This window comes from Pseudopipra pipra, chromosome 15, assembly GCF_036250125.1.
Source record: "Pseudopipra pipra isolate bDixPip1 chromosome 15, bDixPip1.hap1, whole genome shotgun sequence".
NCBI lineage: Eukaryota > Metazoa > Chordata > Aves > Passeriformes > Pipridae > Pseudopipra > Pseudopipra pipra.
The window spans coordinates 17,750,264-17,770,107 of record NC_087563.1 but is presented as its reverse complement, the minus strand read 5'-3'; the positions used below and the strand labels follow the sequence as shown (position 1 = coordinate 17,770,107).

The 19,844-nt window shown below is 41.4% G+C and overlaps 1 protein-coding gene across 7 annotated transcripts in view; it reads left to right on the top strand.

Moving 5' to 3' along the window:
* RAPGEF6 (Rap guanine nucleotide exchange factor 6) overlaps positions 1–19,844 on the top strand; it is a 114,452-nt gene that overhangs the window by 13,493 nt on the left and 81,115 nt on the right. For all 7 annotated transcript variants that reach the window (XM_064672250.1, XM_064672245.1, XM_064672248.1 and 4 more), the window contains exons 2-4: positions 11,112–11,182; positions 11,799–11,855; positions 12,775–12,858. In XM_064672250.1, the coding sequence (XP_064528320.1) occupies positions 11,112–11,182; positions 11,799–11,855; positions 12,775–12,858 (212 nt within the window). The remainder of the gene's footprint in view (positions 1–11,111; positions 11,183–11,798; positions 11,856–12,774; positions 12,859–19,844) is intronic.

Sequence of the window (19,844 nt, the reverse complement as noted above, 5' to 3'; positions counted from 1 at the left end):
AAATCTGGCTGGGTAGAATTTGGAGGTCGTGGACTTCAGTGTTTAGAGTGGCATTGCTTTGATTTTTCCCATGCTACAGTTGAACATGTTTGGTACAACCATTTTTTTTATGTGAGATATAATTATGTAACTCTTGCAGTTGTGAATGTTTATGTAATAAAGCAAGAATCTTTAGATAACAGGCTTTCCACTCCTCTGACACTGGGACAGAGTGCACCTGGCAAGTCCTGCAGTGGGCCAGCTGCCTGAGTGAGAGGCTGAGACACTCTAAATGCACAGCTTTTCCACAGAACACACAGCAGACATCTCCTAGTTTTCAGTGTTATTGTGCAGAACGTCTGAACTGTAATACTGGATCCTTCTGCTCCTCCTGGGGAGGGGGCTGGGATGTAGAGTGTGTGTTCTCTATGTCTGTACTCACAGGCGTGACTGTCCAGAGATCATGGTGGTGTAATATTTATTGCAGCATTCTCCTGCTGGGTCCAGACTTTGCCTTTCATCACCCTGTGTGGATCTTCTCCTTTAATGTGAACTGATGAGTCAAAAGTCTGCATTTTAATTTAAGGCATTGCATTGCTGCTTATAAAGCCAACTTTGATGCTCAGATTAGGTTTAGTATTAGCAGGTTGAGGTTTTTTTTTTCCCCATCTTCAGTGAATAATGGTGGTCTTGCTCTCTTAAAACAGAAGTCTTCCTTGATTTGCTTAAAAGTGGATATGTTATACCTCCATAGAGGCTGTGGTCGGCTAATGCTGGAAGAGTGAGAGGCTGGAGGGTTCTCTGGTGAGTTGTGTTACAAATTAGTGTTGATCATGGTTTCCTAGGAATGAGAAAGGTGAGATGGGCTTGTTTTGGGTTTGTATTCAAAGGTAATTGTAGCCTCTAAAGATTTTGGTCACTTGTTTGTTGTTCCTCCGAATGCTGAAGTTGTTAATTTTCTTAATTAGAATTATTCCCTTTGTAACATCACACATCAGTGATCAGTATAATGAATAGGGAAGTGCACAGGTATCTCTCTCTGCCATTTATTTGGTTTGATTTCAAACGTGAGACCTGTTAACCAAGCTAGATGAGTATGTATCTGTGCATATAACTCCTCAGTTTGGATCTGTAAGCTCCTTTGTGGTTTATGGCACAGGTGTTGTTGAGAAACACAAAAGATGATGTTCAGGCAGTGGCAGAGCATGAGTTGTCAGAGTTTTGCTGTGGTGATTTGTGTTCAGATGTTGTTGCAGTGAGGTCAGTCTGGCTGATTTCTTTGCTGCCAGCAAAGATGTGAAGAGCTACTGATGTCACTCTTGTGTTTGGTGAGGGATGGAAGTGTTTGCCATCCTATGGATACACGTGTACCCAGGCATGTTAGCCTTCCTCAGCACGTGAGGGGTGTTCTAACCCTTGTGGCACTGGTAGAGCTTAATTGTGGGAATCTGAGTTAACTTGGAGTCCTCTAGGGGATGTTGCCTCCCGTGGATACAGTAACTTGCCTGGATTGCTCTATTTCCTAGTGCTTTCCTAATACCAGGATGCAGGAGGAATTACTGGTGAACATATTGCTGCTGTCCTCTGCAGGAATTCCTTCATAGTTCATAATGACACTGTTATGGGAATAAAATAGCTGGAGCTTGATTTTTTTTCTTTTTTTTTTTTCCCCTGCAGTGGTTTTATTGAAAAAGATTGTAGAAGAGCTTTACATTTGTGTGATATTTTATTCTCCAATTATAATCTCATCATTCTCTTAATATTTTACTGATGCACTAAAACATTTTTAGGTACTTGGTAGAGCTGTATTCCTCTCCATTACCTAGATACTGAGTGGGTGACTTAAGTTACAATATTTATAAATATCTCATTTGTTTTGCTTTCAGTATTATTTATTTAGCAGGACTTTATTCCAGACAGACATGATCTTCGCTTGCTTGAATTCACAAAGAAATAAGAAATTATACACTGCAAAATCCTAAATGTGCCATTATAAAAATAACAGTATTCTTATCTATTTGTATAAAATTCTGACAATCAATATGATGGAAAAAGCTGCAGTCAAGTGTTATTGTTGTGTCTGTCAGTCCTTCTTTGCTTGGGATACCTGTTGTTGTGTGGGACCTTGACAGTAACATTCACTTGCTGCAGAGGTACATTGGGCAAAGCAGAATGAGAATGTGGAACTCTTGACAAGGGAGTGTTTGTGTGTTAAACATGAAACAGCAGTTCCTGGTCCAAGAGGCAGGAAAGAGCACAAGAACTAGAGCATTCCTACAGTAAGAGCAAAGTCATGTGTGGGTAACAACTGGGATGTTTAACATTTCTCAGTCCCACACAGACACACTCCCAAGTTGTCATTACAGATAAGCAGAAAACTGACCTTTGGATTTCGTCTCTCAGCTCCAGGTTTCTGAACCAAATTTCTAATTTAATAAGAATGTACCTTTTTTTCTGAACGTTACAGTGTTCTGACCTTTCCTATCACAATTCCTTCTTTTCTTGAAAGGAAATTTCAGGTGTTGGTACCTTCCTCTGAAAAGAGCAGGGAGTTTCTCTGTGAATCAGGCAAGATGATTTTTTTGGAGTTATGGCCAAAAAGTTCAAGGTGAAATATTGTTATTTGATGGGTGCTTGTCCTCTGGGTGGGAGGTTGGTCATTCTGACAAGTGTTCAGCAGCGTGACTAGCAAAGTGTTGACTGTCCTGGAAGCCTGAAATTGCCTGTTTTGCTTGCTGATTTTGGGCAATTTTTCAAGAGCCTGGGTAAGGAGGCTGCTTTTACAGTCTGTGTTACTGAGAAATGTTTGTTATAAGGTCCTGCTCTTTGATAGAGATTAATTTTGGATGTTGTGAGCTTCTCATCCTGTTGAACTCCGGGAACTCAGGGATTTTGAGTCAGCTTGATTTTGGTGTTTTCTATCATCAGCATATAAGTCTGAAAGATATTTTAAACTTCAGTAATGAGTGTCTGGGAACTTCAGGGTAATATTTTACTTGAAGAGTCCTTTTCATAGCTCTGCTTTTGTTCTGAACCATGATAAGGCCAGAATTGTGCTTCAGATATTCAAAACTCCTCAGAAGCTGCCTGCTTTGAAGCAGTGACATCTGATGTTCCTGTCTCTCCAGTTCAGGGCCCTTGGAATTTCACTCTGCAAAATCAACTTTTCCAAAGGAAGTTTTTTCTCTGGCGAAGTCAGGGTTCCAGAAATGCTGAGTCCGTGTGATGGAACAGCAGTAAAAATACAAAATTTCCCTTCCCTCATTCCTTTAAATGTTTTTCTTTCTGCCAAAGTCTTATATCAACATAGTCCAGGGTTCTGGGGTGGAAGGTGTTTATCTGTATTGGGTGTGGGGAGTGACTGGTGAGTAGAGAAACTTTTTGTTTTGTTTTCATGCAGAAAGACTTTGGGTTTTAATATTACTTTTAGAAGAATGCCACTGAATGGAGGTACTTTCAGTCCATCAATAAACTGTCATAGTAGTTCTAGAGTCTCTGTTTTTAAAGATTTAGCTTTTCCAAATTTTATTAAGCATATTTTGATTGTTATAAGTCTGTGTCTGTAGCCCTATGTGCATGTGCGGAGGAAATATTAGAAAATAAGATAAAAATCCAAGTGTGCAAATGTTACTTCTTACTGTCTGCAAAAACAAAAGCCAGATTTTAGTTTCCTGTTTGTGGCTGTACTGTTATTAACTGCTGCTGTCAATTGGAATTACTTCCTGGATGCACAAAAGAGTAAAATGAAGTCCCTTTTTCTCTCTTTTCTCCTGTATAAAGATACTGCAATAAGCAGACTGACATTTCCTCATTTGGAAAAACCAGTATCTGTGATCTGTATGGGTAAATGTAAAGTTTAGAGCTTAGGGAGGAGCCCTGTATCATGGTCATGGTATGATCCATAGTTGGCTAATGGACATAGGCACCAGGAGGATGTGGACATATGAAAGACTGTAAATCTAAGAATTCAAGTTCTTGGTCATTTGAAGCTGTTCAACCTCTTTATGGAATATGTGCTGTTTTTTCTGAATAATGGAATATGGCTCTGAAGTAGCTGAACTGGTTCATTTTATACAAATGTTACTGGGTGCAGTCTCAGGCAGTGATTTAAGATCGTGCAAGAGTTTGCTGGTGTGTTCTGTGAAAGGTTCTTTAATTAGGCTTTTTGAATTGGTGGAATTCCCTACATGGGATGGAGTGGCTCCATTCCTTCTGAGTGCTGCTTAAACTATGTTGTTCTCTGTAAGGTACTTTGTTAAAATCTTTTGAGAGCATTTTCATTCATCTGACTGACTAATCCATCCTTTCTCTTCCCTAATAGTGCCTCAGTGCTCATATTTATTTTTTAGTTTTATTTTTTAAATGGCCTCCAGCTAAATAGGAGGCTACTTTAAAGGGAACTGTTACTCTAAGTAGAGGAGCCCTGAGCTGATGTTCTTGTGCATCACTTGCATTTTTATTGAAGTCAAATGTTTATGCCACTGTACAGGGAGAGTAAATAAGAAAGAGGAGTTGCTGTCTAGTTCATCTCATGAACTTCCTTTTAGTTTAGGGACTGTATATCCTGCTACACATGTTTAGATGTATTTTGCTGCTCCTCCCACAAGTTTTGGGGTAGCTGAGGGGGTGTGTGTGTCACTTGGCTTTGGGTGTGTAGGGGGGGTTTCATGAACCAGCATCCCCGTGGTTGGTGAATTTGCTGTGTAGGTATCTGAATATCTGAATGTGTAAAACGTGGGTCAGAGAACTTCAGCATGTTTTTCTGTATTTTTATTTCTGGTATTACAGTATCAGGAAAGAATTTGGGAGTACTATTTTTACAATTGGCCTTAAACAGAGACTAAAGGAAACAAGGCGCAGATTCCAGCCTTCGATGAAGCAACAGGAAGGGAAGCAATGAAAACCATAAACTGTGCTGAGTAACATTTCCTCTCTTCTGCTACACTCCCCAAGGGTGACAAAGTCTTTATTGAGCCTGACAGAATTCCCAATAAAAGCTGCATTCAATCTGTATGAAGAACCTGCTGAATCACTGAGAAGCAAGTAATGGCAGCGGGCTGGAGGAGAGCCTCCCACAGCTTGCACAACCTGTGCCCCAAGAATCACCTCTGTTTGCTTTGCTGAAATATAGGCACCTTTAAAGAACAACTTTAATACAGACAAATTCAGACACTGTCCAGGAGCCTGTTAAAATGCAGGAGTTAAAACTCGTGATACCGAGTGAGTTCTTGTTTCTGGTGGAGTTTGTTTCCAGCCTTCTTTCTGCTCAGAGCACGGAAGAGGAAGAAGCAGCTCTCTAGCATACAAACAGGGAGGCTGTGGCACCTTTCAGTGTGGCTTCCTTCCCTGGAAGGTTTCCTACCTCATGGTATTTTGAACGGCAGTGGAATTTGGGAAGCTGTTACCATATGGCTTAACTGTTGTTTCAAAGGCAGAAATGTGTGTCTGCTTCTTTTAAAGTATATTGTCTGTGATATGGCTGAATCTGTAGCAGATCTTTAGAAGATACTAACCTTTTTTTGTTTGCTCTGAAGCCTATAAAATATGCATCCTGGCAACTGCCCTACCTCGGGAAAGGTACGGATGCAAAGTCCTTTGTGCTTCTGTAGGAGCAGTTCCTGTGTGTGACCCAGGGAATCCTGGGTGGCTTGGCAGCCCACGTGGGCTGGGCGTGGGGAGCCTCCAGTGAGCCAAGCATCTGCTCTTGCAACAGGAATTTAATGTGTTTGGGGTGGATTGAGAGACAGGTTTTGTGCAGCTCCCTGGGACAGGTTTGCATGTGAGAGCAATCGCTCTGGAACTTGCTGACACAGCTGGTTTGAACTGTGGCTTTGAAGTGGTGCTGTGGTGCAGGTTTCTGCTCTTTTCTCATTCCCTGAGCAAAACTCTGGACTGAATAATACCTGCCAGTCTGTGCTCTTTGAGCCCCCTGGTTTCAGGCTCAGGGTGGATCTGGGATGGCTCACTGGAACGTGGGATCTGGGAGCATCCCTGAGTCCTGGCCCTGCTGCAGGGAGCAGCTGTCCCGCAGTCCTGGCCAGGGCTGGATGCAGCTGTCTGGGGACTGGGCTGCCTCTCCCCACGGCACGAAGGACACAACATGACAGGCAGTGCTGAAGGGAGTCCGTGGGGATTTATGGCTTCCTCAGCGTCCCCGATACCTCAGTTCAATTGCTGAGGTTGCCTCTGTGAGATTTATCAGAATGTGCTACTATGAGGTCATTTCAGAACAATTTATTTTCCTTAGAAATAGACCAGATTTCCTGTTTAGTGTTTTAACATAATAATGTGTTGCTGGAACACCTGGCTGGGGTCATATCAAGTAAAGCATTAGTTTTTCAGTTTTTGTTTATCGAGGGCAAAGCTGTTTGTGATGCAGTCATTCTGTCTTTTTTCCAGAGCATCACACTGCTTTTGCCCACTTTTAACACTGCAGGGGAATTTGTCTTGGACCTTATTGTGGACTTACAGCTTTATGGATGCAGCTCCTGTGAATTACCGTTGTGCTGACAGGAGCTGTTGTTGGTTGGAGAACTTTGTGGTCAGAACTCCATGTTCACGACCACCATTGTTCCATCAGAGTCTTAATTCTGAGCTTTGTAAAGCTGCCTCTTGGATTAAAGGTGAGGGATTGGAAGAGAAGAGGGTGAAGCATAAGGAGATGATACAGACTCACAAATTTTGCTCATCACTTGTGTTTCTGCACTGTGGTGCTTGTTCAGGAGCATCTTGGTCCTGTCCAGATCTGTCCAGATCTTGGTCATACTTTAAAAAGCTGCTGATAAAGAAACTAAGGATGACCACCACTTCCCCAGCAGCTTTGAGGCTGGATTATATTCTCGTGATGACTTTTTTAGCTGACTGTACTTATTTCTTTATTTTAAAAAGTTACATCTTAACAACTAAGAAATTAATATTTCGCTATCCTTGTAAAAAATAGTAGCAAATTAAGTGTTTTGGGATAAATGGGTGATGGTGGTAGTTAGCTGGTTTGCTTTTGTGTGATGAATTGATGCTACTGGGGCTTCTTTTATTTTCCCATCTTATGGTACTGCTATGAGTTAGCATCTGGCAGGGAAAATGAGAAGTGGTCTGGGTGTTCAGGTGGCTCACTGTGAACTATATTGGGATGAGTATGTTATCATAAAAGAATATATATTTAGATAACATGATGTCGTTACTAAAATCTCTGTGTTTTTACACCACCTTTGGTTTAGCAGCTGGTTAAGCTTTTTGCCAGAAGGATGTGTGTGTTGGGGATGATAAAAGCTGGTGCTGAGGCTGCTGGTGGCCACGCTTCCCTCGTGCCGCGTTTGGAGATAACGGTGCCGTCCCAGAGCCATCCCTTGGCTTCTGCACTGCTGCTGAAACACAGGCTGGCTTATACAGTGTGTTCTGTCACAGGAGGAGTTTGAAGACTCAGATGTCCTCTGCTTTTTAAATGTGTCTGCTCATGAACTCTGTGCTGTGAGAACTGGAGACAAAGGCAATCAGCCGTCCCGGGCAGCTCGGCGCAGAATCGCTGTGGTCACAGTGTTCTTGTTTCCACTCTGTAGTTAGAAAATCTCCCTTCTAGCAAGATTAACAACTGCCCCGTTCCCTCTACTCTTTGCACAGTTCCCTACTTTCCCTTGAGTCTCTGTAGCTGCAGTTTTAGCTATTTGGATAGAAAATGCGAATTTCTCCGTAAATAACCGAGTCAAGGTAGTTTTCTGTCAAAGATTGAAGAATCTGTGTGGGCACAGCATTTGCAGGTAGATCTTGTGCTTTACTTTCAGGTATTGTTTCAGGTGATGAAAAGCTCTGAAAATCATACTGACCTTGGTCTTTAGTTTAGAGCATGTGGAGAAATTGCTTTTCATCAGTAAGCACGTTTCGGTTGGGTTTTGATGGAAGTAAAGAGATTATAAGGAAGGATATGGAAAGGGGCTATGAAATTCCAGCAAGTGCTTTGTGTTCTGCTGTTGTGACGCTGATTGTTGCCCTTTGGCATCGTCCTTTAATAGCATTTTTCATAGTGGGTATCCAAACATATCTGTGAAACTGATCTCTGCCCTTTGTACTGTGGTTATGTGCTTGTCTGCTGTTTATAACTGCTGCGGTGACAGAAATCCCTTTTTAAAACTGAGACTGAAAATAGGATTAGAAGCTGTTACAAACCTCGAGTTAGAGAAATGAATGCTTGCAGCTCTGGTGGAGGAGGGTTTCTGGGAGCGTGGTGCAGCCTCTGTCCACGAGGTGGCCACAGCCCCTGCCCATCACCAGCCACCCTCCTATTAATTGATGTTCCTCGCTGGCAAAAATGCAGAATGAGACTCTAAATGTAGCATGTCAAACATAATTTCAGTGCTACTATAAGCACTTGTTCTGAGGGAGTACTGGAGAAAACTTCACAAAGTATAACTGATAGGAAATTTTCATTTTATTGGGAAAAACTGGGATGTATATACACCATATGTACTGTACCCTCCCTTGTCGGACTTTGAAGTGGCTTGTGAGGGAGAGGAGGAATTCTGCCTGGCTGTATCTATTTAAACAAGCAAATTACTTCACCGAGACATGTAAAATATTTTGGATGGGTATGTTTGATGCTCTGGTGTAAAGAGGCATTTTGCAGCCCTTCCCAGGGGATCACTGAGTTAGCTCTTGTGCTCAGGGGCACCCAAAATCACCTGCTCTGCACAACTAGGAGAAGGGCTCGCCTGAAGAGTCAGTTATTTTTAGGGAAAGTGTTACAGATCCTGGTTTAAAAACACTTACAGAAACTGCTGCATGAGTAGCCAGTGTGTTTGGCTTGTTGACGTGTCCCCTGGCTGGGCAGTGACCAGGCTGGGTTTATTACATTTATCAAGGTTAGAGCAGTAACAGCCGATAGTGTGAGTTAAATGCCTTCTGCTGGCTGAGGGAATAGGAACCTTTGCCTCCCCTTTGCTGTGCTCTGGCTCAGCTGCTCTCTCTGCTGCTGCTCGTCTCGACAGCCAAAGTCAGAGCCGTGGGATGCTTTCCAGACATGAATCCCTTTAAGCAAATGTTTATCTCTTTCATTTACCAACTGTTTATTCATCAAGCTCCTCAGTGGGTCAGCACAGCCCTCCTGTGTCTGCAGGTGGAGTGCCCATGCCCAGTGCTGGCACTGTGTTTTAGGGAGTTCCAGAGAATAATTCTAAAGTCAGGATGTGGTCATTTTTCATATGTACAATTTAAAAACTTTGTGATTAGACATGAACATAAGCTTTTGTTCTGCTTACAGTTTTCTGTGACTCATGACTACAGAACTGCTTATCTAAAATATATTTTAAAGACCTTCTGTTACATCCTAATCTCTGTTATGTAAAAAAAATACTGGAAAACTTATAGAGGCATAATGAGTTATGAAGACTGAAAAATTCAGCTTTAATTTTAATACCAAATACTGATTCCTTCCTGACTGCCCAACTTCAACAGGAGTTGTGAGTATCCTTCTTCTGGCCTGGGAGAGGGGGACCTCCAGGTGGAGGAGGAAGAATGTGGGACACAGGGGTTTTATTTCAGTTCTTCCACAGAGTCTATAACTCCTAAGTTTTATTAACTACTAAGGCAGTGTATGGTCTGAGGATATTCCTGTGCCTGATGCTTTCAGGTGGGGAAGGTGAAGCAGTTCCCTGCTCAGAAACAGGGAAAGCTCAGTAATGGAGCTGGTGGGACACCTGAAATGACCCTTTGGCTGCCAAGTGCCCACCTCTGACAAGCTGTGGTGTGTTTGGAGTCTGATTCATAGCTGGTGTTCCCAGATTTCACTAATAAAATCAGGTTTGTGGCAACTCAGTCGGAGGATTAGAATGAGATTGGACTGTGTGAGAAATGAGTGCTTTATAAATGTGTTACACATTCAGGCCTTCTGTTTAATTTTCATGGGGTTTGGTAATGACATTTAAAAAAATAAATCAGAGTTTTATTGGTTTTACAGGGCCTGCAATTACGTCTGACCTTTCGTTTGGTATAACAGTCCATATCCGTTATATTGCTAAACAAGGACTATTAAGCCAAAGAACTTTTCTGAAGTAAATCCATTGTAAATTCTGAGGCCAGCGTTCATATTGATTTATCTTTTGTAAACACTGGATAAATGCAGCACTTGGAAATTCAGAACATACTTTCCAAGGCCAGGCTGGAGAGGCTGCTCTGTGGTGCATAATGACTGTGTTGTGCGTGTGTTGGACGCTCCCAGCCCACCTGTTCAGGACAGTAAATTCGGTGATGAATGGCCCCAGTGAGCTGTTCCCCAGCATGTGGGCTGCACCATCAGCACAGATATTTCTGTGACTGAGGACGATTCTGTCTAGTGAGAAGTTTAAACAGCTGTATCTCCTAATTGCAGCTTCTATGTAAAGCCCTGTTTTTAAAGTGAAATAATCTTCGTGTTTTAATATTTTTGTTTCTGTGGTTGGTGGTGGATGGCACTGATGTGATGCTCAGTCATGGTGGCAGGAGGTGGGAGACCTCTAAAACTTCATTGTCTTCCTCTTTGCCAAACAGTATTTTGGAGTAATTTATGATGTTGCCCTTTGGACAGGGATTGGGCTGAGTAAGAGGCAGTAGGATGGAGGAGGTTTGTAGTAGGGCTACCAGCTAGGTCTGAGGTGGACATGAAAGTGTTTCCTCTCTCAACATAACCCCTTTGCTATGAAAAGGTACCGTGGTTCTCTGCACTCTACGTGGTGGCTACACTGCATGGTTTAGGTTTTTGCTGAGGTTCTTTGCCACTAGGAAATTAATTTTGCAAAATTCCCTCTTTAAAGAGGTGTTAGAAGGTTTCAACAGTTTTTGTCCTTGGATGAACAGGACTGCCCCTTTTGGCTTATTCCACATGTTGTTTGCTGCTGTTTCCAGTCATGTAAATATTTTCAGAGATATTTTTAATAAGTCTTTTTTTTTTTCAGGTGAGTGTTTATGCATCAGTTGGATTTCACTCTTTTCACTTTCACAGCTTGAGTGTGGACAGGGTTCTTCACGTCTGTGTGTTCCCTGACCTGTCTCTAAAATTATATCTCATAGGTCTGTGTAACTTACTGCAGAACCTGAAAAGTAATGCTGAGTGATTAGATGCTGTGAATGAAGTTGGTCACATTTGTTCTTTTTTTCTCTCTCTTTAGGACTTAAACACTATCTATTCTTTCCTTCATGGACTGGACATACTCTCGCATTTCAGGGAGCATCAGCTGAGGTGAGTACTCCACAGCTAGAGTTGTTTAGCATTGTGTATCTCTGACTTTATTTTTGTGGAGATGAGCAGAGCTTTTGTCTGCCTGCACTGGGAGGTGGCAGAGCATTGGCCAAGCCCATTGCTGAGTGCAGTCACTGCAGTAACAGGGCATGGAATCCAAACTAATTAGCCTTTCTAAGAAGGAAGGCAGAGCTTACTGCCATTTGCCTACAAAGGACTGTGCAGACAGTGCCCTCTCTTAACTCCTGATTACAAAAGCTTTTTAATGCTTCAGACATTCGGATGATCTCAGAATCCATAAAATGGAAGGCCAACAAAGCATAAAAAGTGCGTTGGAAGTATTTTAGTTCCTTCAGCTCTGTTGCTATGGGTAATTCCAGTGTGTGGGAGTGATTTAAACACTTAGAGAACATGCTGTATATTATCTGTTTGGATAATGAAGAACACCGTAATAATCTGAATTTTCTGGTTAAGCACATCTTTTCTTTAGGACAAAAAAAATTGTTGAATTCGAGGTCTTAGAGCCTTAAAGTGGTTCTACTGAAATATGGTGATTAATGGCTCATGATCTTTGGGGAGTAAAATTGAAATTAAACTTCTCTTCCTCCTCCCTCAGAATAATGTCATCGAGTGCCCGCTATGAGAGGTACAAGGGCAACCAAGTCCTCTTTTGGTGAGTACACAGCACTTGTTGGAGTTCTTCAGCAGAAGTGTGAGCAAAAGCACTGTTTTGCATGTTTTAATACATGATTTGCTTTTTCAGCCATTGCTAATAAAAGCCTTTACAGCATTTCAGCTCGGTTAAAAGCTTTGGCAGGAGGTGTTTGTAGCAGCAGTGTTGGCATCTGAGGGGTGCCCATGAGGTGTGTGTGTGTGTGACTGTGGCACCAGGAAGGCACAGGCAGGGTCCCCCCCAAGGCTGGTGGAGCCGTGGTGACACTCAGTAGGTGGCACTGTGTCCCTGGAGCTGGCACTGCCTGCATCCTGCACGGGAGAGGGATGGAGCTCCAACACCACCTCTTTAAGTTGCAAGAATTAGGATTTGAGCTCAGAGTTCTCTTTGGGTTCCTGCTGGGAGGCAAATATACTTTTGTTTTCCTCGTATTTTAGCATTGCTTGTGGTATATTTACCCTCTCACAGCTAATCCTAGCTTTCTGTATAAGGCACAGCTTCCAGCACACCTGAGTCTAAATGAGACACCACCTGCTAGTAGGGCTGGTGGGTCTGTGTGACACACACCCACTCCAGTGCCAAGTCTGTATGTGTGTTTAGGAATTGTGGGCTGTCCTGTATTTCTAGCTTTATGTATACTTTCACTGGAATAAAATGTTTTCATTGAAAATTAATAACTCCATTTTAATAAAATAAAATTTTAAGCTGACTTAAATGTCAAATTGTAAAGTACAAGAAACATTCTGGATGTAGATGTTTTAAAAAAGCATCTTGGTAGCATCCAGTTCAAGTGCTCTGGTTCTTACATATCAAACTGCTACAGTGGTAAATCAGTATTTTACTACAGTGATATTTTGGATAATATATTTCTGAGGTGTTGTGAGAAGAAAGTAGATATCAATGATTTCTTTTCTTACAGCTCAGAAACTATTGCAAGATGCTGGTATATCCTACTTTCTGGATCCGTGCTCATGAAGGATTCCATGTTTTTACCACCTTGCAGGTATGTGAAGTTATTATTTAAGATAAGGCAAGGTGTGTTTGGTTTTTTTTTTTTTAATAAATGCATTCTATATGTTGGTGTTACTGTAAATTTTTAACAATATTTTTTTCATTATTTTGTTTTTCTAAAGTTTGATAGTGACTCTTAGAATAATTGCTGCTGTGTGACTGTTTTTAGAGTTTCCTGTGTCAGAAACGACTGCAGATCACATGGCTTCTGCCCTTTGGCTGGAGGCTGTGTTTAATGGCATATATGATTTTTCTGTGAAGCAAGAAGAACCCAGCAGCACTGGTTAGGGAGAGCATATGCCAGGAGTCTGAGTGCACCTCGGGGCTGAGGCACAGGGAACGTTGGGAAATGCTTTCACTGGAGCACATTATTTGACTTGAGCTGGACTTGCTCAAGTAATACCCTGAGTACCCAGAGTAATACTCTGCTTGACCTTGTGCATCACTCAGAAATTTTATTTCTCTGTATTTCACTTGACTCAGCACGAGCTGCCTGTGTTAAGAGCCTTAATGCCAACTCCAGCTCCAGTACATTTCCATAGGCTCCAATTCCGTGGTGAGTACTGATAAGAACGTTCAGGACTCCATTTTTCAGCTGAGTTCTCTGTTAGCTATAGGCTGAATGTTAAACTCTTAATGCTCCTTGAGTGACTGAAGTTCCTGGAGTGAAGTTGTCCAGAAGAATCTGTGGCTGCCCCATCCCTGGAAGTGTCCAAGGCCAGGTTGGACAGGGCTTGGAGCAACCTGGGATAGTGGGAGGTGTCCCTGCCCATGGCTGGTGATTGGAACTAGAGGAGCTTTAAGGTTTCTTCCAACCCAAACCATACTATGATGAGTCTGTGATAAGTTCAGGAGTACCAGAAGGGAGGACATTGCAAGCTGATATTTGCATAAAACCTCTCTAAAATCATTGCTTTGCCAAACTTAGAATAAGTCACTTATAACCATCATTAAGATTTCTTGTGCCTTAAAAAAAAGACAAAATAGATCTGTTATAGCTAATTCACAAGATTACAACTAGTTTTATTATGGATAATGAGGAAAAATAGCTGCTAGATGGTGAAAGGGTGACAGAGTTCTGTTAGATGGAGCTGCTGGCAGGTTGCAGCTTACATGGTTCCTGGGGTGTACTGTTCCTGTAGGTGGTAAGATCACGTGGAAAGGAAGGGAATGCACTCCTGCTGGATATCCAGGATGTTCAGATCACTTCCATTTCATTTGAATGATGTTTTTTTTCTTCAATACAGTGGGATAAACTTCAGCTGCTTTCCCTGGTCTGAATACCTCATCTATCACATCTGTAGTTGAGGGAGTCACCAGTCACTTACAGGCTAACTTCCTATGAAACAGTGGCTTAGATAAGTTAGTAGTATTCTTTCATAATTGTGATTAGCAGCATTTTAATTACATTTAAAGTAATGCTTAATGTCATGCTTTTTGTCCCCAACCAAGTTCCTGAGCATGTGAGCCATTCTGAAGGGAGGTTTGCATACATATCTATAAGAAAACACAGTATTGCCTTAATTCTCATTGCCTCAGGTATTCCAGAGCTATTCCTTGTCACAGGAAACAAAGATAACTTGCTGCCATGCTCTCTCTGCCTAATGAGCATATAATCTTGTAAGATACTAGTGAAATAAACTTTAGGGAAGAGTATTTGGGGGGGGGATTTATCTGCTTTATCTGTGCTTTTTAATTTTCACAGTAGGAAAGTGGCAGACAAGTGTAGGGAATGAAAAGAAAACCACACCTGAAGTGTTCTGAGACTGCTGAAGGGAATGGAGACATCCCTCCAGCCTCTTGGGTTTCTGGTAGGATTGGTGCTGCCCAGACACTGGCATCAGATAAAGCTCATCTGTTTGACTTGTTAAATATGGTATAAATGTGTCTGCTTGTGAGCAGAGGTTGGAGATGGGTGTGTTCTGCACAGGAGTGATGCAGGAGACTGTGATGGCTTTGAGATGGCCAGGGGGTAAATGAATGAGGACCAAAATAGAATCCTTAATGGGAGGAAGGTGATAACTACCAATGGTGAGAATTTAGGCTTTAATCTGGAGACCTCCTAGAGCTCTGAAAAGGTTAAGAGCCAGGTTTGAATAATTGCCATTCTGGAAGAACTGGATGGATGGAGGCAGATCCTAGGCAGCAAATGGATTCTGGTTTGAAACTCAGTTTGTGTACTTCATAACACCCTCACTCCCCAGTTTCCTCTTTGTCCTGTTGCTGATTTCAACTTCGTATTTGTCCTCTGGAACATTTGACAAACACTTTGTGTTTGAAGAACTCTGGGCTCTCTGTACTTGAGAAGGGCTTTTTCATTGCCTTGGATGAATTTGTATTCAAGTTGTAGTTCAGAAGTTGGTTTAAAAAGTGGAGGAGTAAATCTTGCACCCAGGTACAGTAAATCTATTCAATGTGCTGACACTGATGCTCATGATGAGAAAAGCCCTGTGAGGTTTTTAAGGTAAGAAGCAGATCAGTCAGTAATACCAGGTACAAAGATGGCATAACCATGATTGCCCTGTTGCCTGGAGAATGGATTTGTCAATAGATTGGGCATGGGAGGACAAGAATTTGCCTCTAAGGAGAAAGAGATGGCTGGAATAAAAGAACAGGATTGATGGATTCATGGAAGGAAAACCGTGTCAGCAAGTCAAAGAGGTTTTGTGTTAACCTTGCTTGTTAATGAAGATAATTCATGTGAACAGGATATTTGAAGGAGATTACTCACAGCAAGATTAGCCATAGGAGATACATCAAGGGCCTGGAGGAACTTCTGAAGCCAATTATGTGGCTGACAGCCTCCTACAGCTGGGAGAATTGAACCTCCAAGGGAAAAACACAAACTCTTGAAACATTCAAGATGTAGTCTTACTAAAAACAAATACTCTCTTTTCTAAGCCCTTCCAAAATCTCACAAGTGGAGAAAATTGGAATCATTGTCCTATTCATGTAGCGAGTAGGACACTCCCTAAACGCTTCCTTTATTCCAAGTGACCTCATGGCTGTGTTGTGGTATCTGTTCACAAGTGCTGGAGATGCATCAGTGACTCAATAAGCCAGTTCTCTTTCTTTTCTTTAATAAAAGGAGAAGACACAAATGCTTAGATCAAGAAAATTGTCATACTGAAAGAGGAACTCCCAGTTTATCATTGTGAACAGTGGCTTGGGTTGAAATTGGTTTAGTTTGTTTTGTGCTAATATTTGCAAATAACAATATTTTACTGTATTTTGAAACTTGCTGTGACTGTTAATAGTGTTTGAATCTGTTCTGTGTCAATCCCAGTCCCGATGGCTGTAGTGTGGATAGTGCTTTTCCTCCCTCAGCTCCCAAGGTCTAAACCCAGGTGTGCCAGTCCACTGCTGTCATACAGTAAACTTAATATCTGATAAACTGGCAGTTGCCCATAAGGTTCTGAATTGTGATTTACAGAAGAAATTTAAAAATTGCAGAGGTCTCAGGATGATATTCTCTGTTTGCTTCACACTGGAAAGCTCTTCTCAGCTAACTGTTGTGGATTATTTTTCTGCTCTCATGAAGACAGCTTGAGGCTTCCATCCCTGTGCTTATCAAGACTGATAGATTTTATATTCAGCACAGGATCAAAGCAGTGGTTATTCAGTGCATTTGTGGCTCTGGATGAGGTGATGTTTTCCCTGGGTGTTTCTGTTAAGTGGTGGCTGTGACTTGTAGCGTTGCCTGACAGCCAGTAAGTGAACCAACAACTTGGGAATGCTACCAATAAATGTATTTGTAAAACTAATTAATTCAGAGGGAGTTGTTAGTATTGAAATTCTTCTGGCAGTGCTAGTGCTGGGATGAAAATACTCTGAGGGAGAAGGGAATGTGGCTGAGAAGAGGCAGGGCACTGGTGAGAGGCTGAGTGTCCTGGTCTCCCAAAGTGCAGCTCCTTGTGCTGGAGGTGCTGACCTGGAGTAAGGGCTGGGAAGGTGTAGCAAACTAGGAGTACATCTTTCTTGACATGGAACAGTCTTCTAAGAAAGCCAAAAGAATGAAGAAAGACTGTGTTCAGACCTGTCACAACTATATGACCAAATAATCTTGTCCGTTATTTCCAACCCGACCAGTAACTTCCTTTTGCTCTGTTCATAGTTCCTTACAAAAGCTGCCCTTTAGGGGTTTTATGGACTGCAGGGGATGCTGATTGTGCCACAGAAAATTTTTTACTGGCTAAACTAAAAAAAAATCCAAGAGAAATGAAATTGGAAGCAAAGGGTCGTGTATGATTTGTTCATAACTAAAATACAGTTTTACTAAGGCTGTCTAATCCCATGACCTGGAATAGCTGGAAAGCTTCAGAGAAAGTGGTAGGTGAGCCACTGGCTTCCTCAAAGTGTCACTGTGTGCAGAGTATAAAGTAATTAGTACAGAGATCTTGAGCTTGGAGCCTGCAAATTGAGTAGTATGTTACACAGCCTCCAAAATAATTTCCAATTAAAACTTCAGCAGGCTTGAGAGATAAACCTGCTAAATGTTGTTATTAAGAGCTAATGCAGAAATGGGTTTTGATGACTGAGCATTAATTGAAAAGGGTATTTTGCATTCAGCCATGTATCTTGTGGTGTCAGGTTTCCTTTAAACCATTTTCTGATGGAGTTAAGTGTTATAATATTTTTTCTAATGAAGTTACTTTGAAAAGCTCAGGACTTCCAGAGCACATAATGAAAACCCTGCCTCCCATTCCTTATGCAACTCGTCTCTTCCAGGCCCAGGTTTTGCACTTGCCTGGAAAATGTTCTTGCATTGAAGAAATCCATCCAGATTACTGGATGAGCAAGGTCATGGGGTTTGCTTTGCAGTGGCAAAAAGTACAATTTGTCTTCATCTTTCTGTTTCTAAAAGCAGCCTGACAGGCAGTTTTGAGAGACCTGTGTATTCATAAGAACAAAATATCTGCAACCCCTTTGCTTATTCTATTGATAAACTGGTATTTCAGGATCCTGGCCCAGTGCTGGGTGTTCCTGCAGGTAATCACAGATAACTCTTTTATTGGCACCAACTTACACAGCCTGGATAATGCTATGATTTTGTAGTTCCTGGAAAGTACAGAACAGAATGTAAAATACCTGACATCCTGCCACTGAAGGCTTTGACGCCCAAAATATCTGAAAATATTGTTTCAGGATGTAGCAGAATATTGTAAATTTGAAGATGCCTGCTAATTAGTGTTGAGGCAAGTAATAAGACATTCAGTCTCAGTCTCCATCTGTTTGTAGGCTGAAAGCTCTTCAGGACAGGCTGTGTTTTTACCTTTAATGTATGTACTGTATTCTGAGGAATGCAGAATGAGAAACTATCAGTATTGGATAACTTGAACATATTGATATCAAGAAATGTTCAAGTAAAATGTGACAACTATTGCTTAAATTTGTCAGTCTTGAAATTCCAGGTGTATTTCAGGACCAGATACTCAGGTTGTCCAACAGCTGGATATGAAGAATTTTTAAACATTTGTGTTCAGAAAGCTTGTAAGTGCTTGTGCACATCCTGTTTAAAGAGCTGCTTTATTATGTTTAAAATAATGTTACATTGGAGGCTTCTCTAAATAGTTTGCTTTGTAAAAGTAAGGGTTGTTATAACAGCTCCAGTCTGATCCCATGGCCTGGACACCCATTAGTGGTTGCTATAGGATATCATGCCAGTTTAACTTACATTCCTTTCTCACATGATGCAACTGCTTAAGCATTTTTAATTATGAGTGGTGGTGAATCAGGAGGAAAACAAGGTTTCTTGCAAATGAGGCATTCATAAATCAAGGATAAACAAAGCTGCCTTTGGTATGTGGAAGACATTTTTTCCCCATGACAGTGTTGCAGGGCAGTGAGCGAATGGCTGAAAATTAATGATGCAGATGTAATAGATGAATATTAAGTTGCAGGAGTGTATAATAAAATTATAAATAAAAAAAATCGTGATGTAGTTTTATAGTACTGACTTTTTCTGGGCTTCCAGCAGTGGGAGGCTATAGAATAATGATGTTAAATTTAAGACTTATTTAAATCACACATATTTTAACAATACCGATTAAATTAATTGGATCATTTAAAATTTTAACAGTTATACCAGTGGTAGTATGCCCTTTGACATAGTTTTTATTGTAAGTAGAGCTTAATTTACATTAGTTTCATGTTTTCTCACACTTTCAGTATTAATTTAAATTTTTAATTGGATTATTTTTCCTGCTCTCTGCTTGAAAGCACTGAAGTGAGTGTAACATGCTGTACCTTAATGAGGATTTCCTCATTTTTTTTTTTTTGTGTGTCTTGCCATGTGACATCAAGAGGACTTGGTGTTCAGGGATGTGGTTGGGAAGGGTGCTGTGATGGTTTGTAAGCAGAGGTGCTGAAGCCCAGCTGGAATGGGCTGCTCAGATCCAACCTGCCCAGGGTGTAAAGCTGGCCCTGGGAAGTGGTCTTTTAGTACCAAAAAATAAGATTGCCCTACCTCTTCCAGAATTAGATGTACTTTCCAGAGCCCTCACCTTTGAAAACCAGCATATTTTAGGTTTGGGTGGGTCTTCAATGGCCGACTGAAAACCTCAAGTAATTTGTTGTCACAGAAGGTCCACGTTTACTATTCTTTCCCAAATGGGTTTTATCTCCTCCCCTTGCAAAGCTTTGTTCAACTGAATCCTTTCCATTTCCAATTAATTGGGAATGAACATTTTTCTGAGGCCTGGATTATAACTGGCAGATTAGTGAAGTCTATTGATGTCAGCAAACCTCTTAACTAATAGAGAAGCTAAACATTTGTATTCCAGAGAAAAATATGGAATAAGTCATTAAGAATGTTAAAATCTATGTTGCTAAAACACGTTGCATATGTTAATTAAGAATGTTAAAAATGGGTATTTTTGAGACATAGTGGTGGTTATAGCTGGGGAGAAACCATATGCTGCCTCCTCCTTTGGAAGGAGCTCTGCTGAGGAATAATCGATAAACCATCCATGATGTGCT